The 26,322-nt window shown below is 38.6% G+C and overlaps 1 protein-coding gene and 1 non-coding gene across 2 annotated transcripts in view; both read left to right on the top strand.

The window, feature by feature from the left end:
• The window catches only part of Gtf2a1 (general transcription factor IIA subunit 1), a 32,477-nt gene extending 6,612 nt beyond the window's left edge, over nt 1-25,865 (top strand). The window contains exons 3-9 of the mRNA XM_032908229.1: nt 7,469-7,673; nt 10,296-10,363; nt 12,463-12,538; nt 13,781-13,914; nt 14,170-14,490; nt 17,993-18,082; nt 21,338-25,865. Of these exons, the coding sequence (XP_032764120.1) occupies nt 7,469-7,673; nt 10,296-10,363; nt 12,463-12,538; nt 13,781-13,914; nt 14,170-14,490; nt 17,993-18,082; nt 21,338-21,445 (1,002 nt within the window). The 3' untranslated portion in view covers nt 21,446-25,865. The remainder of the gene's footprint in view (nt 1-7,468; nt 7,674-10,295; nt 10,364-12,462; nt 12,539-13,780; nt 13,915-14,169; nt 14,491-17,992; nt 18,083-21,337) is intronic.
• Nucleotides 9,365-9,507, top strand: LOC116906485. The gene has a single exon (XR_004388728.1). It is a non-coding gene; the product is annotated as a small nucleolar RNA SNORA79 (small nucleolar RNA).
• Nucleotides 25,866-26,322: the final 457 nt, after the last annotated feature.

Raw genomic sequence — 26,322 nt, 5'->3', positions numbered from 1 at the left:
AAACCCAGCCAATTATTCAAGTCAGTTCCTGACGTGTTAAGAACTGACTTAATGCGTGTTTAAACTATGGGAGCTGGGGGAAGGCATAAATATTGTCCATATTTAATTGGAATGTGTATTGGCAAGGAACTGGATGGGAATGACACTTTAGAAATTCTCTTCAAAGTAAATGAGCGAATAAGGAAGGGAAGGTAGGAGAAATGGTACTGTGTAAGGGCTACGTAGTGAAGTTGTCTCAGAAAACCAAAAACCCAAAACACTGTAAAAGCAAAACTCAAAGTGAATGATAAAACCAACCTGTCAGGCCTACCTATATATCTAAATAGCAAACATATAAACTGCGTGATTCCGAACCTCCATTCTGCCCCTCACTCACACACACACACACACACACACCAACCACACCACATTGCTCTTCATCAGACTGGGAGCCTTGCACAAGCTAGGCCTTAACCCTTTGCGTTCATGCTGATAAAATGGATTCCTCAGTTAGAGAGGAGTCTGAAAATTGAGGTTCTATGCCTCTAGTTTAGTCCCTCAGCTGTGGTGCATTTGACATTGGACTGATTTTGACAGCTGTATATCTCATGTTAGTAACTGACTGACTGCTGCCAGTTCTGACTTACACCCATTAGTTGTGTTCAGAGATGGCTTTATTGCCCATCTCCCTAAGGAAGAAGTAGCAAAATCACCACATGTTGAGAACCACTTTTCTAAATACACCCTAATTACACATAGATACTTGATACATTGATATAAATACCTAAACTATAAATTGAATAATTACCTGCTTCTGTCCTTTGACAAGAGTGTTTAGCTAGTAGGTAGAGGAAATATGAGAGCCTGGGTGTGCCATGAGATGAAAGACCTACATTCACATTTCTACCATCTTTAGTTAAGTGTCCTTGACAAAGGATGGGCAGCATTTACCTTGTACTCAAGCTGTGAAGTGCCTATTCTCCAGCAGTGTTGGACTAGAGATTGAATGGTTCCTGTTTCTGCAAAGTACCTAGCTTCTGGATAAAGTGTACAACTGATTTTATTTCAGAGCTTCCAGAAGATGTTAGGGAACTTAGCTTCTCCAAAGAGTAAGTGAAACAGAAAGTAGAGGAAGGAACTGGTGAAATGAGAAGCGAGGACATTAGGGCGAGGCAAGGGCAGTACCAGGCATGGTGCTCAGAGACACAGAGTTAGTCCTCAGCCATGTAATCACCCTGCTTTTGCCCTCTGCTATTTGCTCGTCTTGGAGAACTTGCTTAACTACTCGTTCTTCAGGTTCCTTTTCTCTAAAGAAGGAGGTGATAATGTCTACATGTGTGCTTACTTCAATAGAATTAAATAAAATGTAGTTACTAGACCATCTCACATACAGTAGAACACATGCATCTCAGACTTTTGGGGAACAGAAGCTAAATTTTTGTCCTGTCAATTTTAGATACCTAGGCAAAAATTGCTGAAGTGTGGATGTGCCAGAATTAATATTTTACTTGTGGGAAAGGGAGTAAATAAAATTAAAAGAGCTCTTCTAGTTTTTTAAGCAAAGAAATGCTTAACAATTCTGTATTCCTAGTTCAGCATTACCAGCATAATTACTATTGCCAAAGCAGAGTAGTATTTTAACAGCTGATATTTAGGACCTAGAACTTTCTGAGCAAGTTAAGATTGTGCAGAAGTGAAATTGAAGAACTGAAGAGATGCTTGAGCAGTTAAGAGCGCTGGCTGCTCTTACAGAGGACCTGTCCTCAATTCTCAGTACCCACGTGGAGGCTCACAACCATCCATAATTCATTTGCAGGGAATCCGATGCCTTCGGACTTCTGTGTGCATTAGACATACATACACGCTGGCACAGCAGTTAGATGCACGAACCTTTTTTAATAAATGAAAGTAAAAGATAAATATTGAGTGGGTAAATCCAGCTTTATTTGAAGGTATAAGCTTGGTACTTAGTTATATGGTATTATTTCTGTGTTCATTAAGTTACTAGAACGTTTATGAAGCTGAGTTCTGATTCTTGATGGACGGCCCAACCCCTGCCGAGCTTTTGGCAGGATGTGGACATGTTCATGTGTCAGGAGTGGCCAACACCTTTGTCGTTTAGTAGGCAAGGACTAGGAATGTTGCGTTTCCTGTGGGACCATCCCGTATGATACAGATATCCTCTGCCTAAAATGCCAGTAGCATCCTATACTGAAAACAGAATTCTAATAAACATTATTTTTTACAATCTTTCTTTAAATTTAATGCTAAATGGCTTATAAATTCCTAGTTACCTGTTAAGTCCCAAGTAAAATAATGTCTTCATGAAGGAATTCATTCAAAAGTAGAACTATCTCTAACAGCACATGGGGTAACACCCTCCCACCCCCAACACCTCCACCCTCGAATGGGTGGCCTTGGAAACAGACACACTGGCCTTTGCTCCTCTCCTGTGTCTGCACTGAAGACATGGCTCAGAATGCCCAGTCTAAGAGACTGCCTTTCTCTGGGCTTACGGAACTTTGATATGGTTCATTTTAGAAGCTGCACATTAAGAGCAATGGAGTAGCCTAAGGTTATTTAGCAGAAAGTAGCTCAGTATTGTAACAAATACAGTACCCGTTACAGTGGCAGCTAGTCTTTGCAAACAAGTCATACTAAGCCTCTGCTCAGGAGTCTGACTAAATGGGGCAGTAGATGGGACTAAGCTGCTGTTCTTAAAAATAGTGTACTAGTTTCCCCTTATCTACAGTCTTTCTTTTTTTAAAAAGATTTATTTATTCATGTATGTAAGTACACTGTCACTGTCTTCAGACACACCAGTAGAGGGCATCAGATCCCATTACAGATGGTTATGAGCCACCATGTGGTTGCTGGGATTGAACTCAGAACCTCTGGAAGAAACAGTCAGTGCTCTTAACCTCTGAGCCATCTCTCCTGCCCCTTTACAGTCTTTCTTTAAAAAAGAAATGTGTGTGGTTGTTTTGCTTGTAGGTACCATGATTGTGCTCAGTGCTTGTGGAGGCCAGTGGATGGCATTGGATTTCTTGGAACTGGGGTTACAGACTATTGAGAGGTGTCGTGAGAGAACTGGGAACTGAACCTGCGACCTCTGAAAGAGCAGCAAGTGCTCTTAACTACTAAGTCATTCTCTCCAGATTCCTTATCTTATTTTTTGAGATTTTGATTACCCTTGGTCAGCTTTGTTAGGAAAATATTAAGTGAAATAATCCAGAAATAAGTAATTTGTGAGTTGTAGGTTGTATGCATGCTGACCAGAATGATAAAATCTTTCTCCAGTCAGCTGTGTAGTATCTAGTTGTGAGTCATTTCTCCATCCAGCTTATCCACTCTGCATATGCAACTCATCCATTAATCATTTAATGTCCACCCAGGTGCCGAAATACCTGTGCAGTATCATAGTGTTTTTGTTTAGATAACCTAACAAGTGTCTGTGTACTTCACCTAAATCTTATCACATAGACATTGGATTTCATATCCCCACGAGAAGCTGCAGACATTCAATAAAGTACTTTGAGAAAGAGACAATCATACAGCTTTTTATCCCAGAATATTCTTATAGGTGTTCTCTTTTATTGCACTGTTTATAGTTTGCTAATTAAACTTTTATCATGGGTATGTATGTAGGGGGAAAAAAAATCATAATTGAGTTGAGAATAGTTTTAGACTTCCAGTTGGGATGTGGGCTATTTTTACAGATATAAAGGTGATTATATTATAGGTTATATACATATATCATATAATGTTCAGATTATGCAGATTAATATAATTAACATAATCTATAATATAGTCTACAGATTATTACAGTTCAGCAGATGTGTTTGTAAACTTTAGAAAGTTAATCCATTAACTAACAGTGCAGAAAACAATGTTTCTTAAGCTTTTATGAATACTGTATAACCCAAATAAAAACATAGAATGAATATATATATATATATATGTATATATAATCTCCCCCCCCAAAAAAAGAAAAGCATTGGTTTAGATTTTAATACAACTATTCTTACTTTTGCAAACATCACAAAATAACCTTGGCAATTTATTATAATGGCTTGTGGCTCACTTCTTAATCTGACGATAGCCTAAGTCTGGGATTTCACCTCAGATCGCTCTCCTCCTCTTGTGTAGCAGCCAGCTCCTCTTCTTCCTCTCCTCTCCTCTCCTCTCCCTCTCCTCTCCTCTCCTCTCCTCCTCCTCTCCTCTCCTCCTCCTTTCCTTTCCTTCTTTCTTTTATTTTCGTATGGTTCTGGATTTGTGATTCTCATTTCATGCTAACTGGGCAAGCACTCTTACTACTGAAATACACTGTAAACCTTCTCAGTTCTGAATTTTGATTGCTAGGTCCTTGACAGGAGAAAGTAGGGGAGTAGACTATGTACTTAGCTGCTCATTACATGTAGCCAATATTCACTGGAATGATGGGCTCACAACCAGCTAATGGTAATAACAATACATCACTGAATTTAGGGAAGTAAAGAGGGGCTATAGAGAGATGGCTCAGTCATCTGAGCACAGAACATAAGAGTTCTGTTCCTAGAACCCACTTCCTAGAACCTATAGCCAGCTCAACTGCGTGTAACTCCAGTTCCAGGGGGATTCTACCTACACCCTTTTCTGTTAGTGAGGACAGCCCACAAGCAAGTGATATGTCTTCACATACACACAAGTAATTCTTAGAAGGGGGAACAAAAATATTCATAGGAGATAGGGAGACAAAAGTTTGGAGCAGAGACTGAAGGACTGCCCCACCTGGGGATCCAGCCCATATACAGAGAGCCACCAAACCCAGACAATATTGATGAAGCCAAGAAGTGCATGCTCACAGGAGCCTGATATAGCTGTCTCCTTAGAGGCTCTGCCAGAACATGACAAATACAGAGGTGAATGCAGCCACCCATTGAACTGACAATGAGGTCCCCATTGGAGGAGTTAGAGAAAGGACTGAAGGAGCTGAAGGGGCTTGCAACCCCATAAAAACAACAATACCAACCAACCAGAGCTCCCAGGAACTAAACCACCATCCAAAGAGTACACATGGACAGACCCATGACTCCAGCTGCATATGTAGCAGAGGATGGCCTTGTTGGGCACCAATGGGAGGAGAAGCCTTTGGAACTGCCAAGGCTGGACTCCCCAGTGTAGAGGAATGTCAGGGTGGGGAGATGGGAAGGAGTGGGTGGTTGGGTTGGGGAACACCCTTATAGAAAAAGGGGAAGAGGCGATGGATGGGATAGGGGTTTATGAAGGGGAAACTGGGAAAAGGGAATAACATTTGAAATGTAAGTAAAAAAAAAAAAAAAATCAATAAAAAAAAAAAAACGAAAAAGTATAATGGGTTGGATATTGGACACTGTTAGAAAATGTACTTTAAGAACTAGTTTGGATTGTCTTCATCACCTCCTCAGTTAGAAAATTATTCTGTAAAACTTCTTCCCCCTCTTGGGGGAGGATCTTTGGAACTTACTATGTAGGCTAGGCTGGCCTTGAACTCAGACATCCACCTGCCTCTGCTTCCCAAGTGCTGTGAGTAAAGGTGTGTGCCTGGCTTAAAAAAGTTTCTTAAACACTGACTATTCTTTTACTTCATATTTTGATTTTGATTTTAAGAAAAAAATGTATTTTGTCTGTGTGTTTGCACACACATGTGTATATACCACCATGTGCATGTGGAGGTTAGGTGATAATTTGTGGGAGTTGCTCCCCCCCCCCCCTTTCGCAGAGTTCAGCCAGATAAAATTTGGACTCTTAGGAAGTACTACTTTGTTGCTCTAGGAAGTTGTTTTTAGTGTGAGGTTTGTAAAAGCCTCTATTGGCTAGAAGTTTAAAAATAATCTAAATGAATTCCCTTTAGTTTTAGATGAGGAAAATGTGTAAGAATGTTACATGATTGAGTCGCATTAGTAGACAAACCAGGATTAACTGGTTTTCCAGCCTCTGATGTAATGCTGTTACCTAATTAAAGCCACTACTGGATTAGTAATAACAGCGAGCGCTCAGTGACCACTCACTTTAAGCTCCCATAGCCATGAGTGAGTGGAGGTTAGTACTTTTTTAAGTACAGATTTCAGGCATTTAAGCATCGGGTTTGCTAGGGAAGTAGTTCTGTTGTGAGCCTGACTTACTTCATTCTTCAGAACACTGCTGGACAGACACTGGGACTGTTGGAGCAGGTTGTCATAAATCTAGGTCATGTAGAGAGGGAAAGGCGAGGGGAATTTTGCTTTGTTTTGAGTCTGTGAGTACAGGAGCCTCTGAAAGGATCCTGAGGAAACAGAGCTCTGAGTTAGCAAAGCAGTATCTCAAGAGCAGATCCTGGACTTAAAAACAGAATGCATACACGGATGGACTAGTGTAAAACTGACCAAATTGTTTCTTTGCATTTTAGAGGCACAATTTTACTTTCTTGGATAATTTCTTATAGGAGTGAAACTCTAAACAATAAACATAGGAGAAAGCAAATATGTTATGGGAATGTTTTCATTTCCTTTCTTTTGGGTGGTTCTTCCTCCCCTTTCCTCCCATTATAGAATTTACCGTGTGGTGAAATAAGAAAGTACAAATTGGGTATCCCTAACCTGAAAGGAATCAGCAACCCAGGAATGTTGTCTTTCTGCATTTTTTTCAGACTTTGAAATACTTGCATATAATAATCAGTAAAAGTTCTCTTATGTTTCACATACACCTTTTATACATTGCTAGAAGTTAATTTTGCATAATATTTTAATGGTTTTGTACATAAAGTAAAGTTTCATCAGGTAGAATTTTCCTGTAGTGACATCCTGTCAGGAGTTAAAAAGGTACAGATTTTAGAACGTTGCAGATTTTGAGTTTTTAGACTAAATATGTTCAGCCTATAGAAGTGACTAAGCAGAAAGTGAATGTCAGTCGTCCATATTGGGAAAAAGGACATTTCAGGAGGTGTAGAGAGAGGATTGGGATGACCATTTCAGCATCACTTTCTTTAACATCAAGGTTAGACAAACAGAAGGAAGTTGGCCTGTCTTAATTTAGAATGCCTTTATTTCTCATTGAGGACAGATGGGTGAATAGTTCTCATGTTGACTCCTATTGAAGAGATAAGAAATTTGTATTGAGCAAAGTTCCATAAAAGCAATTAAGTAATGATTTTGAAATAAAAAGATAAGCTGTGATTATTCAGGGATTGACCCTGGGAACTCTGTTAACAATACCTGACAACTGAGGTGAGGAATTACTCTAGAAAGTTTCTTGGAATGTAAAAAAAATTTCTTCAGCATAATAAACATGAGGTCTGATTAAGGTTTATTTTCCTTATATAAAACTTGGGTAAGAATTAAAGGTTAATTCGTGTGTGTGTGTGTGTGTGTGTGAGATTGTATTATTTCTTAGAATGGAAGAAATTTACAAACACGTAATAAATTAATGTTTTGCCTAAATATCCAGAGTTTTCTTGAAGTCACTGAGAAGTCTTTATTGTTCTTTGTCTTAGTTGTGGGAGAATAAACTAATGCAGTCTAGGGCAGTAGATGGATTTCATTCAGAAGAACAGCAGCTTTTGTTGCAAGTTCAGCAGCAGCACCAGCCCCAGCAGCAGCAGCATCACCACCACCACCACCACCAGCAGGCGCAACCTCAGCAAACGGTACCTCAACAAGCACAGACCCAGCAGGTTCTTATTCCTGCGTCACAGCAAGGTGAGGAGGCTAGAGCTCCCTGTCGTGGCTAGCAAATTACACTTGTCTTTCAAAAGTATTCCTTTGACTTGAATTTCATGGATCCGTCATCTTTTTTAAGTAGACGCTGGGATTGGGTGATCTATGTGATCTTTTTCTTCTCTGTTGGCTGGTAGAGTGCTCGCCTAGCATATATGAAGCCCTGGGTTCATACATGAACCCACCACTGCATAAGCTGGGTATTGTGGAGCACGTCTATAGTGCTAGCATTCAGGAAGACGCAGGGTGAGATATTAAGGTCATCTTTAGTTAGTTCTGTAGAGAGTGAGTTGGAACCAGCTTTGACTACTTGAGACTTTGCCGCCAAACCAGCAAAACAAAATAACAAAGGGAAAAGTTAAGAAGAGCATCCCTGGGAGGGGAGCTACAATATGTGAATGAGCTGAGCTAGGGACCAGTAGAGAGACTTGGAGTCCCAAGAGCATAAAGGCAGAAGACCCCTGTGGGGAGATAGGTAGTATAGACAGAGTCCCAGAAGGTTTTGAGCCAGCTAATCTGTTAAATATATCAGAAACATTACAAAGAAACCTTGTGCCACATAGGTTGGAGGTAAGGATCCATATTCCACACTTTGTATATATTGTATAAGAAAAAAGAAAATGGGGATCCCTACCTATACAGACTTATTTATAAAGGGATTCATCATTTAATATAAGGTAGTTTTTCTTTATGAAACATGTTCTTTCAAAGACATGTTTGTTTTGTTTTGTTCTTGTATCTTCAATACTGAAGAAATTTTGTAACTTTGGTAGTCTGAAAATTTAGTCCACCTTTTAATGCTTGATTTAAAGAAAGAAAAAAGTCATTTATTGACTCTGCCATAGTTTGCAATAGTCAAATCATGTTATAGGTCCTGTTTTGTTAACCTTTATTGGGGTGTTTGCAGAATAGCTATTAGCTCAATCTCACAGTTGAAGAAAATCTGGAAAGATTAAGAATCTGCGATACCATTCAATTCAGCACTCAGGAGGAAGAGGCAGGCAGATCTCTGATTTCAAGGCCAGCCTGGGCTACAGAATAATATCCGGGACAGCTAGGGCTACATGGAGAAAACTTGTTTCAAAAAACCCCAAAAACAAAAAAGGATCTCAATACATAAAAAGGATCTCTGCCATACTTAGTTTTTTTTAATATGACAAAAATCTATTTACAACATTTCCTGAATCTTGTAGTTAGATGAACTTGACTGGCAAGGAAACTTCAGGTGAATGAAAGCGTAGTTTAAGGTGGCGACTGTCCGTGACGCATTTGCTTCTTCTGTGAGTATGTGAAATGCACAGGGAATAGTTACATGGAGCAGAAAGCCTATACAATTTGGTTTACCATTTACAGCTAATAGATTCTGAGGATCTTCTTCTTCTTCTTTTTTTTTTTTTTAAAGTCTTGTTTATTTTGTGCGTGCGTGCGTGCGTGCGTGCGTGCGTGCGTGCGTGCGTGCGTGTGTGTGTGTGTAGGAGCGATAGTCTGTGGCATACATCTGTCAGTCAGAACAACTTGCAGGAGTCTGATCTCTCCTTCTACCATATGGGCTCTAAGGATGGCACGCAGGTCTTTAGGCTTGGTGGCAACTGCCTTTGCCTGCTGAACCATCTCACCAGCTCTTCATGCCTATATTAAGTCTATACCATAAAAGTAGACATCCTTTTCATCTTTGATGACTGTTCCTCCTATTGCCTATAGGCATGGCACTAGGATTTTAGGTCATCATAAATTAAAATTGACTTTTTTCACTCAGAGAATATCAAGATATTGGGATTATCTGTGTATTCTCTGAAATTTGCGGGGTCAAACAATTACTTCCGCTTTTTAATTAACATTGCCATTGTTTCTTGTGTGTGTGATGTTGTGCGCACATGCAGATGTAGGTGCTCATGTACCGTGGTGCATGTATGGAAGTCAGAATACAACTTTAGGTGTTGACCCTTGCTTTCCACTTGGTTTGAGGCAGCATCTGTGTGTTTTCTGCTGTATACACTAGGCTAGCTACCCTCAAGCTTAGCACTCTTCTGTCTCTGTCTCACCCTCCTGGTAGCTCCCCATCTACTCCATACAACAGTGGTATTAGGGTGCTCATGCTATTATGGCTTTTATGTGTGTTCTGGAGATTCAAAGCAGGTCCTCCTGCTTGTATAGCAAGCATTTTTACCCACTGACTTGTATTTTTCAAATAGTTAATTAAAATGCCTTGACTGTGGTAGCAGTCAGGTTGCTAGAAAAGGATGTTGTAGGGTTTTCGTTTGTTTTTAGAACACTACTTTACTATGTAGACCTGGCTGGCCTTGAACTCCGAGATCTATCTGCCTCTGTTTCCTGAGTGCTGGTGTTAAAGGCATGCACTGCAATGCCTGGCTAAGGTATTGGCATTTTATTAATATTTTTCAATATAAAATAAATGTATTCTAGCTGTTGATTTCCATAGAAAATTTTTTAAAAGTCTAAAATAGCAAATAGTTTGAGAGTATTTTCAAGTAGGAAATGTAACAAAAGCATGAAAAATGTTTTGACATTTTATAACATTCCTGCAGCTCTGAACCCTTGTTTGTAAATGGACCTTTTATTCTTTTTTTTCTTCTATTTTTGTAGCTACAGCACCACAAGTTATTGTTCCTGATTCTAAGTTGATACAACATATGAATGCATCAAGTATTACGGTGAGTCTTGAACATGGCACTTTCATCAGCTTTATTTATTTCATCTAAAATGACAGTTATTTCTTTGGGTATAATTTAACAACTTGAGGTTTATGGAAGATTTCAGCAAAATAGCTGTTAATGACAAATCTAAAGTGTAGTTTAATCTTAGACATTAAGGTTTGTAAAATTATGTAATTTTCTTCTTAAGAAAATACCAAGATACTCTTTGTGGGGGTTAGTTCATAGCTGTAAGGAACCAGCCAAGCTTGTACATCTGCAGATCTCTGTTTGAGGCCAGTCTGGTCTGAAACCTGTCTCAGAAAATCAAAACAGTACAAAACAGAAAAGGAAGTAGCTTCCTTGAAAGCTTCAGTAGATGACAGCATACTCAAATGTACATGGTTAGCACAACTAGATTTAACAAGGTACAAGCTGGGGTTAGTGGGTAGAAAAGAAGGGGTGCACCTGGGAAGAGTTGGGGTAGGGGTGGCATGATTAACATGTATAGCATATATTTCTCAAATAACTAGTAATTTTTTAAAAAAAGAAATAGCTATCTTGAATAGTCCAAAACAGTTAATTTTCAATGTTTATAAACCTAGCATTCCTGTACTTACGTTTAGCTGACGACCTGACACAGAAGTGCCAGTGTCGGTATATGTTTCAGAAGTAAATGATCTTAACCACCTTTTGCTCCTGAACTGCACAAAAGTCATTTTTATTGCTTTCGTTAGTTTCTCTAAAGCATATACATTTATTTTCTTAAACCCAAGCTAAATGTTGGTCTCCTAAAATTTTATAAATTAAAAAAATAGTTAATGGTTGTATGTCTTAAGGAATATCTAAACATAATGGAATAAAAGCTACCTAAATGAAGTTACAGTGAGATGCATAACAATGTTTAAAAGTACAAAATTAAGCTAACAGAATGATAGAAACCTTTTGGGGCAAGCAAGAAGAATCTAAGAAGTCTTTGGACGAACTAAATGGAGTCCACTAGAGCTGTCATAGGGCACTGTGTAATCCCTTCTCTCTGGAAGCAAAGATAGGAGGATTACCAGTTAAGCCAGCCTAGACTAGAGTAGGGCCCCATCTTAAAGGAAAAAAAAGACCAAGAGTGTTGGTACACACTTCTGATCCCTGTACTTGGGAAGCAAAGGTTTCAAATTGAAGACCAAGTTGTCTGGGCAGTGAATTCCAGACAAGAGAGGATTACATGCAAGATTTACTTTAAGAAAAAAGGGAAAAAGAGTTCACGTGCGCTCGTGTGTGTGTGTGTGTGTGTGTGTGTGTGTGTGTGTGTGTACACAAGTATTTCTTAATTTAGGAAAAATATCTGAAGTTGAATAATTCTGACTCCAATGTTTGGGCTAAGAAATGCTTAACCTATTGCATGTAGTATCTGGATTATTGTGTCAATGTGTTCCTGTTCCTTTTAGATAATATGGTGTCTTAGAATTGCCAGTTACAGAAACCAAAGAATTCTGAGATAATATATTGTGTGGAGACCTGTTGATTCTGGTAGTAATGTAGAAAACCAGGAAACAAGGATGATTTGATTTTGGTCTTCAGTGATGTGTATAAAATTGCGTGTAAGCAACTAAAAAATGGTTCCCAGTACATGGTCCAGCAATAATGGAATGGTGGTCTGATATGGTACAACATGGTTCTTAGAGCATATATTTCTTTTCTTTTTTTTTTTTTTTTTTTGGTTCTTTTTTTCGGAGCTGGGGACCGAACCCAGGGCCTTGCGCTTCCTAGGCAAGCGCTCTACCACTGAGCTAAATCCCTAACCCCTAGAGCATATATTTCTAAAAGCCTACAGGTTAGGCTCAGACTGTGAGAGCTTGAATCAGGAACAAAAAAACGCTTCCGTACAAGGTTACTTAGAATAAATTCTCTGAGGGAACCAAACAATTAGACCCTCCTTTCTTGAAGTGCTTCAGTATGTTATTTAGGCTGTGTTGTCTTTGTGTCACATGGAACTTAATCTTGTTGCTAGAATGCTATCATAATAAACTCCTTCTTGTACTGGTGTAGTGGCACTGCCAGTAAACTAAGATTTTGTTGCGTGCACATGCAGATATGACTTTCTTCCTTTGTTTTTATTACTCCAGAGTGCTGCTGCTACAGCTGCTACCTTGGCGCTCCCTGCAGGCGTGACTCCTGTTCAGCAGATACTAACAAATTCAGGTAACTAGAAACGGGGGGTAGCTTTAAATGTTGTTCAGAAGTTAGCATCAAGGAACCCTTAATGGTTATTGTCACTGAAGAAGGAGGACAATACTGACACTTGTTTGAGCTTTGATTTAGATTGCTTAAATGATTTAAGTGTTATAAAATAGAGAGCTGTAATCTTTCTTGAGGCTACAGTTGAGAAAATGGAAGTTATAGCCAGGTTTGGTAGCATATAATCCCGGCAGTTTGGAGTTGGAGGCAGGGGATCAGAAGTTCAGTCTCAGTCTACTTTTATAGAAAGTGTGAGACTAGCGGAGACACTGCTTTAGGAAGAAAAGGGGATAGAGCTTTTGTTCTTGGATGGAACCCTGCTGAAGAGGCATGATTATGTAGAAATGGTTATGTACTGGGATTTTACTAAGCATCTGTCTTGCCAAATGACTTAAGTGAGATATTGTGATGACCAAGTTGAACATTTCACAGGGCCTGAAGAGCTAATACCTGTCATCTTATTTTTGTTAATTTCTAAATTTGAGGAACCAATTAGGGCTTTGTCTTGCTGCATGCTTTTGCTCACTCTTAAGGATTCTGTTATATCTAAAGGAACATACACGAGAGTATTGTATATATTATGTTATTTGGTCATAATTTCGGCATTCTAATTGACTCAGCAAATTTTCATTGAATATTGAAAATTTTAAACAAACCTTGTGCTTTGGTTTAAGATATAAATGAGATATTATACCTTTGTGCCTTTAAAGTTTAATAACAACCATTGAAATATCTGATCCTATTTACTGCATTTCCTTGACTGCTACCATATGACGAAAAGTAATTAAGGCTATCAGAAAGTATTATATATATATGTAAATATATTTTTTCCAGTTTTAAATTCTGTATATATGGGTATTTTGCCTGCTTGTATGTGTGTGCACCACATGCTTGCAGTTCCTTGGAATACCAAAAGAGACCATTGGATTCCCTAGGACTGGAGTTAGAAATACTGCGACTTCCCGTTTGAGTGGTGGGAGTGAAACCCTAGACCTCTGGACTGGCAGCCAGTGTAAACGCTGAGCTATTTGGATATAGAAGAAAACTGGGAACAGTAATAGAGTGTAAGGCGTATAGTTGATAGTCCTCTGTAAAATGCTTACTCTTCTAACTTGGTAGGTTCTTTGGCTTGAAAGCAATATAAATTTTTTTGTGTTTTAATTGCTGCTTAACTAGTAACTTGGACTATATTCTTTTTTGCCATAGGCCAGCTGCTTCAGGTAGTCAGAGCAGCCAATGGTGCCCAATATATCTTTCAGCCTCAGCAGTCAGTTGTTCTACAACAACAAGTTATACCACAAATGCAGCCTGGTGGAGTACAAGCGCCTGTTATCCAGCAGGTAATGCAGTTTTACCTACCATCCCCTTGGTATCCATTTTCTTTGGCTTCTGCCTCTGCTGTATGACTTTTTGTGCTTCCCCGCTCTTTTCCTGGACAGGTTAATATGTGTACAGCAGTCAAGAACAACCTTATTCTGAGTTAAGATGATATGCTTTCAAGCACATTTCTCATGTTTAAACTAAATTATTATTAGTTTGATTTGGATTTTGGATCCCTGTAACCAGTTTGTAATAGGTGGTTTTGTTTGCCCTAGGTCTTAGCCCCACTTCCTGGAGGGATTTCACCACAGACAGGTGTCATCATCCAGCCACAGCAAATCTTATTTACAGGGAATAAGACTCAGGTCATTCCTACGACAGTGGCAGCGCCCACACCAGCACAAGCACAGATCCCTGCAGCTGGACAGCAGCAGCCACAGGCCCAGCCTGCTCAGCAGCAGGCTCCATTGGTGCTGCAAGTTGACGGAACAGGGGACACATCTTCTGAGGAAGATGAAGACGAAGAAGAAGACTATGACGATGATGAAGAGGAAGATAAAGAGAAAGATGGAGCCGAAGATGGGCAGGTGGAAGAAGTAAGTTTCTATAAAAGCCTTGGAAAGAAAAGGCACTCACCATTCACTATTGTCTTGGAAAGAAAAGGCACTCACCATTCACTATTGTATTTGGTGCTCAGCAGACAAATTATACACTATTTTTTCAGAGGGAGAGAGAGGTGGGTGCTTGCACTGTTGATTGTACTATAATTCGATTATCCGTTTTTGGATCTATTGATTATTTTGGTGGCTTGTGTTCTGGAACTCTTGCATTTCTCTTTATGGACATGAACTTGCCAACCTAACTGTATGAGTCTATCTTGCCACTTTGTCTGTAATTTGTAGACATCAGTGTGTTATCACTTCATGATAGAGCAGACTGTTAAAAATTTTCCAGTCTGAAAACCGGTCTCTTGGTTTTAGTTTGAACTCCGTGAATACTTAGAAGCTTCAGTTGCTTCCGTGTGTTTACTGTTATTTATTTTTTACTATGTTGAAATGGCAGGTAGCATTATTTCCAATCCTTTCCCACAGTTTTAGTCCTTCCTTAAGTGACATTTACATGGTATTTCTCCAGATTGCTTGTGTAATAGACATGTATAGAATTTTTAATAGTCATCATTGAGCCAGCCTGGTGTGTTTATAATAATGTGTTTGTTGACGCTTTTGTTTTTTATATGGAAGTTTTTTTTATAATGGTCTATTGTTTGTTATTGTTGTTGTCGTGTTTTTTTTCCTTCCCTTGTACATGTCTTTTGGGGCTAAGTGAGTTGATTGTTTTTGTAATTAACCAAGTACTTTGCTTTTTTTTTTTTAATTACTAGGAAATGTATTTTATTATTAAATGCCTTTCTGCAACTCTTAGTCACAGTATCACATTTATAGCCTGCTATTTATGAATTTTATTGAGTGGTCCTACTTTGCAAACCAGTATTGAGTTTTCATTATGGCACAGCTTGGTCATTATGTGTTATCCTCTCTCTAACTGCTAGACTCACATGGACAGAAGTTTTAGATCAATGTTTATGAATGCTTTTGTAATTTCTTTTCTCTCAATCTTCTCACCAGTTCTCATGTTGATAGTATCCTTATGAAAGAATTTGTAATTTTTTTAGAAACATGACATAATCTCTTCTGTGATTTTTTTTTTTTTTTTTAAATTGTTTTCAAGACAGGGTCTCGTTAAGTAGCCCTGGCTGGCCTGAAACTCAGTGCCTCCTATGTTCTAGGATCAAAGCTGTGTCCCACTGTCCATGCCTGGCTAAATTGGGGCGGGGTGGGATGGGTTTTGCTTTTTGTTTTTGTTGGTTTTTTTTTTGAGGCAGGTTCTTACTATATAGCTCTGGCTGTCCTAGAACTGGGTATGTAGATCTTCCTGTCTCTGTCTCCCGGGTGATAGGGTTAAAGGCTTGTGACAACCATGGATAGCATCTAGGTATTTGCTTCTTGTTGTATTTACCATTGAACGACCTATCCCTCAGCTCAAGAGCATCTATGAAAGTTTCAGTCTTACAACTGTAAGCAATTCAGTTCTGCCAGCCCACCTGAATGAGCTTGGAAAAGACTCAAAGGTTTAGGTGACAATATGGTATCTTGTGATGCCATAAATTTTAACCTATGTGAGACTGAATAGGGAAACTTTCTATATTATGCTATGCTTATACTTTTGAGCCTCAGGAACTATAATAACAGATGTGGTTTTCTTTTCTTAAGCATTTTTAGTCATTAGGGAAATGGAAATCTAAACCACAATTGGGAGGTCGTCATACCTACCAGGAAAACTATCATTAAAAAAAAATTATGTGTCTGGTGGTTTTGTCTGCATGTATTTCCATGTATCATGTGTATTCATTGCCTATAGAGGCAGAAGACAGGGTGTCAGATCCCTGGGATTAAAGTTAGAAATGGTTGTGAGCTGCCATGCGGGTGCTGGAATTGAACCCAGGCTCTCTGGAAAAGCAGCTAGTACTCTTAATTGCTCAGCCATTTCTCCAACCCACACTGCTGTATTTCTTTTTAAAAAGAAAGTTTATTGATGATGATGAGGATTAGGAAAAATCGGAACCCTTGTGTATTTCCAGTGTGAATAAGAACCAATACAGCTTTCACAGAAAACAGAGCATTGAACACAGAATTAAGTGGAGTTAGCCATGTGCTGCTAAGTTTCACTTGCAAATGAACAAAGGAAAGAATTGAAAACAGGAGTTCAGACAAAACCATGTACATGAGTGCTTACAGCAATACTCTTGTCACTTTCCAAACAATACAGACATCCTGGATGTCTGTCAATAACTAGTGAATGGCAAAGAAAAAGTGGCTTATCCAGACAACAGAACAGCATTTGACTGGACTGTAAGGAAGCGTGAAGTGCTGTGCGTGCTGCTACATGAGCATACACTGAACACCCAAAGCACAGCACAGACACCCACAAATTGTATTGCTTTATTTATGTATACAGAACAGGCACATTCATGAAGTCATAACGCGGGTTGGTGGTTGCCAGGACACAAGAGGGAATAGAGAGTGATTGCTTATGGTAAGGTTAGTGGAGTGCTCTGGAGCTGTGGAGATAGGAAGTGTACATTCTAAATGGTTTTATCGTTTTTTTCCCTAACATAGACATTTCTGTTCAAAGAGTATATTTGTCACACATCCCTATGTATGAGTGGCATACACCAAGGCTTTAATATCCTCAATTATTTTCCTTTCTACCTCTGTTTTGTCTTGTTTTCCCCTCGTCATTTAAATCTGAGTTAAAGCTTCTGTCTTACACCACAAATGAAGTTTAACCTTATTTTATCAAACCCTTCTTTGGTTTTACTTTTGGCTCTGAGATGGTTCATCCTCTACGTTTAAGAGTAATTTAAATCTTAATGATTTTTTCCACCATGTCGTCATGTTGATAAACAGTACTGATTGGCTTTTAGAATCTTAGTTTTTAGTACAGCCCTGAGGCCACACTTTGTTTTCTTCTTCAATGCCATTTTTTTTTCCTCTTAAACTGTTGCTGGTACATAATACCATGACCTCATGAGGCTGTCATATCTTCTCAGGTTTATTCCTAGGCTTATGAAACAGGGAAATTTGTCTTGAGTACTTATTAACGAATAAAGAACAATTTAAAAATGATGTGCATGATTGATTTTGCCTACATGTGTGTTTGTTTACTGTATGAGGGCCTGGTACCCAGGGAGGTCTGAAGAGGGCATCTGTGATTGGAGTTAGAAATGGTTGTGAACTGCCATTGTGGGTGCTGGGCATTGAACCCAGGTCTTCTACGGGAGCAGACAATGCTTTTTAATGAGCTCCAAAGGAAATAAATGTTAACCCTTTGAGTCTTGTGAGTTCCCTAGCTTAACTTTCCTTAATTTCTTGCTGAAGTGACATGAGCAGACCTTAAGCGTTGACAGCTCTGCATTCAGTGTGTCCAGATGCACACCTGATGTCCTCAGAACATCCCAGCCACAGGAGCTCTCAGTAAGAGTTACAGGAAACTTTATAGCAAGCGGTGCATGAGATCTGTGTCTCCTTTTGTTTGCAGGAGCCCCTCAACAGCGAAGATGATGTAAGTGATGAGGAAGGGCAGGAACTCTTTGACACAGAAAATGTTGTTGTATGCCAGTATGATAAGGTAAGGACTTCACATTCGGTCGTGAACATTGTTTTTATTGTAGTCTCTCTAACCATCTTTTCAGCCTTACTGAAATATTTAGGCAGAAGATGACTGCCTGTATTTCTGTTTTTCTTTTACTCCTGAGACCAGGTTTTATTTAACAACTCAGGATGGCCAGGAACTCCCATGTGTAGCGAGCTAGCTAGTCTAGGATGGCTTTGTATTGAACTGTACTCCTGCTTCAATCTGGGCTTATAGGCACGTGCTGCCTACCACGTCTGGCTTCCTGACTTGTTATAGCCAGTGTGAAGGGACGCATTGTGACTGCTTCACGGTTGTTTGAGTAGAATGAGTAGAACTTGACTCCTTAGCATTGCCTTGAAGAAAGTAATGGGTAAGATGGCGAGAGATGATCATTTTCATACTCATCCACCTTGTAACAGCCCCCCTGCCTTCCAGGGACAGAACTAAGGTAATAATTTTTTCTTTCATAAACTTCAGCTCCCTTGAGTCTGAAAAGACCTTATTGATGAGTTTTATGAGCTTTCTTAAAATTTTACGGATTTTGCTGTTCAAGGAAGTTTTAAACCAAGCTGTTTGGGAATTGATCACTGAGTTTTGTAGGCCCTCTTAGTTTATAAGGTTTTGGTTTTTTGGTTTTTTTCTTCCCCCCAACTTTTAAGTGTATGATATGAGTGCTTTGCTTGCATGTGTATATGTCTGTGCACCATGTTTGTGCCTAGTGCCTGCCTGCAAAGGCGAACGGAGGTTGCTCAGATGCCCTGGAGCTGGAGTTACAGGGCAGTTGTGAGCTACCATGCATGCTGGGAACCTAGCCCTGGTCGTGTGGAAGAGCAGCCAGTGCTCTTTATGGCCTGGTTATTGCAGTTGATTTAGTTTTCTGTAGTTATTTGTTAATAGCTGTCAGTGCAGCGGTTCCCAGCCTTCCTAATGCTGTGACCCCTTAATGACCCCTTAATGACCCCTCATGTGTGGTGACCCCAGTACCCCACCACTAATTTATTTTTGTTATGCTTCATAACTGCAACTTTGCTATTGTCATGAGTCTTAATGAAACATGTTTTATGTTTTTTAAACTATGGTCTCAGTTTGTGTGCCAGGCTGGCTTTAGCAGCAGCTCTCCTGCCTCAGCCTTTCATGGGAATGACTATATTCAACTTTTTTTTTTTTTTTTTTAAAAGAGGGTCACATCTTTGGCTGGTGACAGAAGTGGCCTTAGAGATTCTTCTAGAGCCAGTGCCTTCGATTTACATTTTTTTGTTCTGGAAAAGTAAAAGGCCAAGGAGAACTTCTAGGCCACACTAGACCTTCAGCCAAGATCTGAAACATCTGTTTTCTAATGGTCTTAGGTGATCCTGTGGAAAGGTTGGTCAGCCTCCAAGGGTTGAGAACTGCAGTGTTAGTGTTCTTTTTGGGATTTTTATAGTTATGTCATTAATCAATAAGTGCTTATCAGTCATGAAATTGATTGTAAATTCACATATTACTGATTCTTTTTGTACCCATGTGATTCTTTTCTTAAACAAATGTTTAATGAGTAGCAGTCAGTACTAAGTACTCAGTGAGTAGAATTTGGTTATGAACATGTAGTATTTGTACCCTGCATGAAATTCCCTTCAGATTAAAGAGATCTTACTTTTTTGTTGTTACAATGAGTATAAGTAGCTATGCCTAGTCAAACAGATCTATAGGGGGACTGCCAATACAGTGTATCTTCTTAATTAAAAAAAGGGTAAAATCAGGTCAGTTGCATACCAACCAGTCTGTTACATGATTGATCTGTTTTTGTGCATTGTGACTTCAGATGAATGCTTTTAATAACCTGTGTCACAAACTCTACAGCAGACAGTATTTTTTGTCAGCTGCATAAAGAGTATGAGGTTAAAACAGCAGCTAGTCTGAAGAGACCTACTTACAGCCAAGTACCCAAACATAGTTTCATAGTGGCAGGTTACAGACAAGGGCTTGACTGAAGACTACTCCTGAGTGTTTTCTTATATTAAGAAGATAGTGAATTCTCCTTTGTTGAGCTGTGTTCAGGTTTTACGTGTTAGTAAAGTTGGCTTGTCTGGCTCTCAGATACATTCATGTTTTAAACTAATAAAATGTGAGTAAGTCTATATAGCCTCATGAAAGACAGTTTCAGAGTTTTCAGAGTTCTATCTGAAGAATTAGAGAGACCGAAAGAATAGAATGTGCTTCAGCAAGTTATAAATGGTGAGGAAGCCTGAGTTTTTTTAAATGAGGAATGAATGTGGCTTGAGGCAATTTGGGTTTTTAGGAGTTTTGTTTTGAAGCCTAAGCTTTGTATTTCAACTGTGAGTCAATTTAAAGAAAAGAACAGAAGGAATAATGAAGTTGTTGCCTGACAAGTAAGTTGTGGCTTAGTTTAAATGCTAATATAATGACAAGTTTCGGGTAATTGAAGAGCTGTTGGGCCTTGGTGAAAACAGTATAGTGTGAGGCTTCACCATTGTTAGAAGATAATTTTACTTGAAGGGCTTAGGCTAGTAAAGGAATGCTTTTAAATTTGTACTTTATGCTCCTTTACAAATACAAATATTACTCAATATGACTTCAACTTTGAGTTTCTGGACTTCCTTGCGAATGTGAGTCTCTCTTCTACCTTTATTCTAACATTAGTCTCTGTTCTGTTTTAATGAGGGAAGTTTGAGCCTAGAGCAAGAACACTCAGTGATTTCCAAATGCACAAAACACTGTTTACATCAAAAACAGTGAGTGCTACGGTCAGTAAGTGAAAGTGTGAGGACACAGGTTTCAGGTAAAGTCTAGACAAATTTCTAATTATAATCAGATAGACATTGAATAGCCATTTGTCATAGATATGCAGAGGGTGTCTGTGCTAAGAGGACAGGTCCTAGGGTTTGAGGATTGAGATCTCAGAGATGGGCATCCTGTGAGTGTTTTATGTGCATAATGTGTGAAAGGTCCATAGTAGGTTTGGAGAGCACTGCTATTTGAGTCTATTTTAGTAAAAGACATAAGGCCACAATTGTATTGTTTGCAGATAACTCATAACTGTTTTATTTGAATACAAATTACTGAGAGCTGTTAATGAATTATTTAAAAAATAAAATCTACACACTGGTTTTTTTTTTGGCCAAACATTAAGAAAATTTCAAATTTCTTTTATGAATAGTAATTATATAAGATGAAGCTTGTGGTTTTATTATGAATGAGGTTTTGTTGTGTTTTCCTATTACATCTTTTGCATTCTTAATTTTTGTTTAGATACACAGAAGTAAAAATAAATGGAAATTTCATCTCAAGGATGGCATTATGAATCTTAATGGAAGAGATTATATATTTTCCAAAGCCATTGGAGATGCAGAGTGGTGAAGAGTCGCTTCTTTCCTTTTATAAATAAGACAAAAGAAACTTAAAACGTTAACATGGACGGTTTGAAACTTGGGACATATTTCAGCCAAACCTTCACTTCTGCATGTCAGAACAGCGCAGTAGAAGCAAAGCTACGGGAACAAAGCTAGGCCTTGACCACATAGACACTACTTCAGACTGGCGAGCCATGGAACTGTAGCACCTGGGGCTGCTGGGCGGGGGGGAGGGGTTTGTGTAGGACAACTGTAACTGTCAATTTTAAATACAGGAACCTGCCATTGGTAATTAGCATGTAAAGCTTTGTCTATATTCGTTTCCAAGTTGAGCTCAATCAGAAGATACGTGTTGGAATGACCTGAAGAAATTACCCTTTTGATAGATTGAACTGAAACTGCTTATTGTATGTGGTTATATTTGGTAAAAATTGCGTGTGAGCTTTTTACAGAAGGGCAAGAATTATGGTGTTGAATTTTAATTCACTTGTATAAGAAAATTTAAAACTCATAATAGGTCTTAAACATTTTTACTTGTTACTCTCCCTCAGTAAAACATACCTCTTGCTTCTCTGCTGTATGAACATCTACTTAAGATTTACAGAAAAAGATCAATGGCCACAGTTTGAGACAAAGTTGACCCAGGAATAGATGCTTGGTTTAATTAGGTTTTTATACTTGTTAAATGTGATTGAAAGACTTGGGTCTTACCTGTGTTATCTAGAATTAGAGGGACAGTTTAATTTCCTTACAGAAAAACTGCTCAGTCCCAGGCTATGAGGAAACCCCAGATTGGCTCCTCAGGAATGTGTCTTTATTTCACAGAGGCACCACTGAGCTGAAACTGTATAGTACACGTGCTACGCGAAGGTCTTTCTTGCCGGACTACAGTGTGTGCTTACCTGTGCTTTAGTCTCTGTAAACCCTGGGATGGCACTCTGTACATTGATCTGAGAAGCTTAAGGGCAAGGCATGAGGACTGGATTTTTATTAAACAATTTAGTAATTATAAAAGTTTCTTGTGTTTACTAGTAAAGAATTTTAGAAATTATTTTAATTGAACAAAATTTTTAAAAAAAACTTTGTAATTCGAGGGAAAAGTTTGAGGGTGGAGGGGGTAGAGGAAAGTGGGCCACAAAATACAAGTTTACCTCTTTCATTAGGTGGCTCTTCCAGGCCATTGATGAGATACATAGACTTGCACATTGGAGAGAAAATGCAGAGATTTGACTTGTAGTAAACCTGCAGACACGGCCGTGTGCTGAGATGTGTAGCTCTGCTCCCGTATGGGGCTCTGCAGAACAAGGAGGTGCTGCAGTGAGCAGTTTCCGGGGACCTGCAGGGACACCCACTCTCCATCACCTCTGTTCTAGTGACTAACAAAATTTGTGTTCAAGGTAACTTGCCTGTTGACTTTTTTCTTTTTTTTTTTTGGTCTTCCATTTTTGTCTTCCTTTAATTTGACTTTATGTAGTTCTGGAAGTAACAGATAAACTATAGTACAAAAGAAAAACTGTGAGCTATATAGTGCTTTTTTAAGTACATATTTTAAAATTTCTTAAAGCAGTTGATTTCTCCTCCCCACTTCCCCCTACTGAACCAATTTCTGTTATGAAATTTGCTATCAGTGGTGGGGTCTTAACGTGATAGGAGCTAGATTTTGTATTCCATAACTGGTAATACAGGTTTTTTGTTTGTTCTTTTTTATTAATGTAGCTTCTTGAGGGGAAGTTTGTTTAATCTCCTATTCTCAAAGCACACAGCAGTTCTGGTTGAACTAAACCTTGGTGAACAGAGGGCACAGGATCCCGAGAGTTGTTGAGTGGTCCCTTGCTATAGTTTCTAGGTCTGTGTTTACTCAGTGAATCAGTAACCTGAACTATCTATGGTAGCACAGCAGTGTGGCCGCAGTGGGACTCGTGGACTATGTTAGTGCCGCACATGCCCTGGCTTCTCTGTGTAGTCAGACATTCTAAAGGTTAGCATTGAACACTGGCCTGTTTTCTAGCCAAAATGTTCAGACGTGAGCAACCACTTCTTTGAGAGTGAAGCAGGAACTGACCATTGATATTTGTATCTATGTGTACTGACTAATAATGCTGGCATCCTGGACAATACTGTGATCTGGGAAAGCTCTGAAAACTGGTTCCAGCCGCCCTGCACACCAGACTGTGCTTTTCCATGCTGTTATATTGTGCTCCTTTTAAATCAAGTAGCATGCTGCATTCCTCAGGATAGTAGCTTTTGCTGTGTAATGTCACTTGCTTTGAATTTTCAATCATGCTTTCGCCATTACATTTAACCAATGATGTCATTAAGTTCTATTAAAGTGTCATTCCTTTGGGAAGCAAGGGATTCCCACTTGCAGAATTTTAAGATGAAGGTAGCATGTTTTATTCAGAAAGTGGAAATAGGGACTCGAACAGTGTCTTCAGAAGCTGATCTGTTGAGATTTGTACCCATAGTGAAGGCACCTCTTACATGACGTGAGGCCAGTAGCACTAAGGTAAATTTACACAGATGACTAAGGTGGGATGTGTGCCTTCCAGTCGATGAACTCTTGCCTGGTGGTCGTTTGTATTCTCACACCACCAAAATGCCCGTGAGCACATGGGATTTCCTAGAGTAATAAACTTTGTCATGTGCAGTTTCTAGAGTCAAACAGGATAGGAGGGGGTCTTTATATTAGGCTTTTATATCTGAAATGTTCACATGTCTATTAATTAAATGTGTCACACTTACACTGTTGCCTTTTGAAAAGTCAGGCTGGCATCAAGATTCATACAGTACAGATAGTTATCAAAGTGCGTTATTGACAAGCATTCTGGCTTTAGAAGGCAATGTAAAAAAATACTAACTTTTATATAAAGGCTTTCTTTTGTTGTATTGAAAATCAGGTTTTTCTTTTGGTGACTTGTATGGACGAATGCAGAGTTGTCTCCCTCTGAGAGTATTTTTTTTATTATCTTATAGCAATAATGTCACCATATTAGAGGGTAAGTATTCCTTGAATAAGAAAACACACATATCTCCTCTTAGCAGTTTTCCCTTTATAACAGCATTTTCTTCCACTTGAGAAGGCTCTTATATTTTCATATTACTTCATCTTGAACTTTTGAGCTTTTGTGCAATGTGCTATTTTATTGATCTTTGTACGTTTTCATTTCATGTTTCCTCCCTACCTGTCTGAAGTGGCTATAGCAGATGTTGGGGTTTCGGTTAATGGTTATGTGTTTTCTCATCTTTATTAAAGTTAGGTTTATCTTTTAATTTGTTACCCTTACGGAAATTATTCTGGTTTATACTCTTCCCCCTGGAAGCCTGCCTTTGTCCATCTGTTATCTTACTTTTGTGCATGATTTAAGGAAGATTGCATCAAATTTAATATTTTTATTTTGAAGAAGAAAAGCTTCCTCCCATTTGAGGGGAGAACAAAACAACATTGAATAAAGAATTGGTCGTTCAGTCAAACTTCCTTAAGTCAGTTCAGAATGCCTCGGTTACACCGATGGGGGCTCGTCCCTAGCTGGTCAGAGTTACTGTTGTCGACTGCTGTTGTACATACTGTTATGTGTAAGGGCGTAATTATATTTATTATGTTTGTAAAATTCATTCTGTACACTTGCAGATCAAGGTTGCTCTTCTGTGATATATCGGGTGTTACGTTTTAAAGACCATCTTGGAGTACAACTAAAGAGCTTAGTATTTTGATGTACTAAGACTATTTTAAGTTTAATATTTTACCTTGCAAAAACTTTAATTAAAGATGTTATTTAAAAAAAGTAATGTGGCTTGCTTTGCTTACTAGTCAGTGACGCTGGTATATGGACAACTGAGAAAACTAAAACCATGCAGTTTAGACAGGAAGTTCAACAAAAACGGGGATATCGTTAAATTTTGTACCCTCAGTTAAATCTGTACCTGTAAGGTAGTGGGTTTGGGATGCCAGACTGAATTGTTAAACTGTGTTAGAATTCCTTAAGCGCTTTCAAAAGTTGTATTTTCCAGGCACAGAAGCATTTAGAATGGGTAAATTCACACCAAGTAAATGTAAATTAAGGTTAATATAATTAACATTGTATTAAATGAGATTTCTGCTCACGAAGCTTAGATTCCATAAGATGAAGTTATTAAGAACATCGTTTCGTTCGTTTGGCTAAACTGTCTCTTAGTTTGGAGTTTGTAAATAATCGCTCACTAGGAGATTGGGTTATTGAGGTTTGTATTACATAGGAATATATTTTGTGTTACTTTACAAGATATTAAAATTACTAGCAGTATTTTGATTTTATAGTTAATTCAAATGGATCATTAAGAGCTTGCCTTTTTGTAATTTTTTATCCTGTTATAAACTACTTTATCTAAGGAAACATGCAGATTTTAACTATTAAATAATCATAATAAAGATATTTTATTTATTGCCAGCATTTCTTGTATTTTGCAGTTTAATTTAATCTCCCACGTATGATCTTAATCCTTGTGATCTGAGTTCCCATCTGTGAAATCACAATGGCAAGATTTTGAGTATTAAATAATTTTTGGATACTGTAAAATGATTGGTTTAAAAAAAAAAAGTACAAATAGCAAAATGTGTGATTGAGATCAGACGGTTTGGTCATAGACCTGCCCAGAAGGGAGAGTTGGTAAACCTGTGTGGTTAGCAAGAGCAGAGCAAGGGAGAGGACGAGAAGGAAGGCCGGCCACCACAGAGTGGGGACACCTACTGTTCACAATCACACGGCTGAGCTAGATTTATTTTTTCAAAATGGAAACTGATAGAGCTATACTACTTTTCAATTCTATTTTTTACTTTATGTGTCTGAATGGTTTTTCCCTCTGCATGTGTGTATATGCAACATAACATTCAGTGCTCACAGAGATCAG

The sequence above is a fragment of the Rattus rattus genome, chromosome 7, assembly GCF_011064425.1.
Source record: "Rattus rattus isolate New Zealand chromosome 7, Rrattus_CSIRO_v1, whole genome shotgun sequence".
NCBI lineage: Eukaryota > Metazoa > Chordata > Mammalia > Rodentia > Muridae > Rattus > Rattus rattus.
Note: the sequence above shows the minus strand (reverse complement) of the source record. Positions and strands in the feature narration are given on the sequence as shown.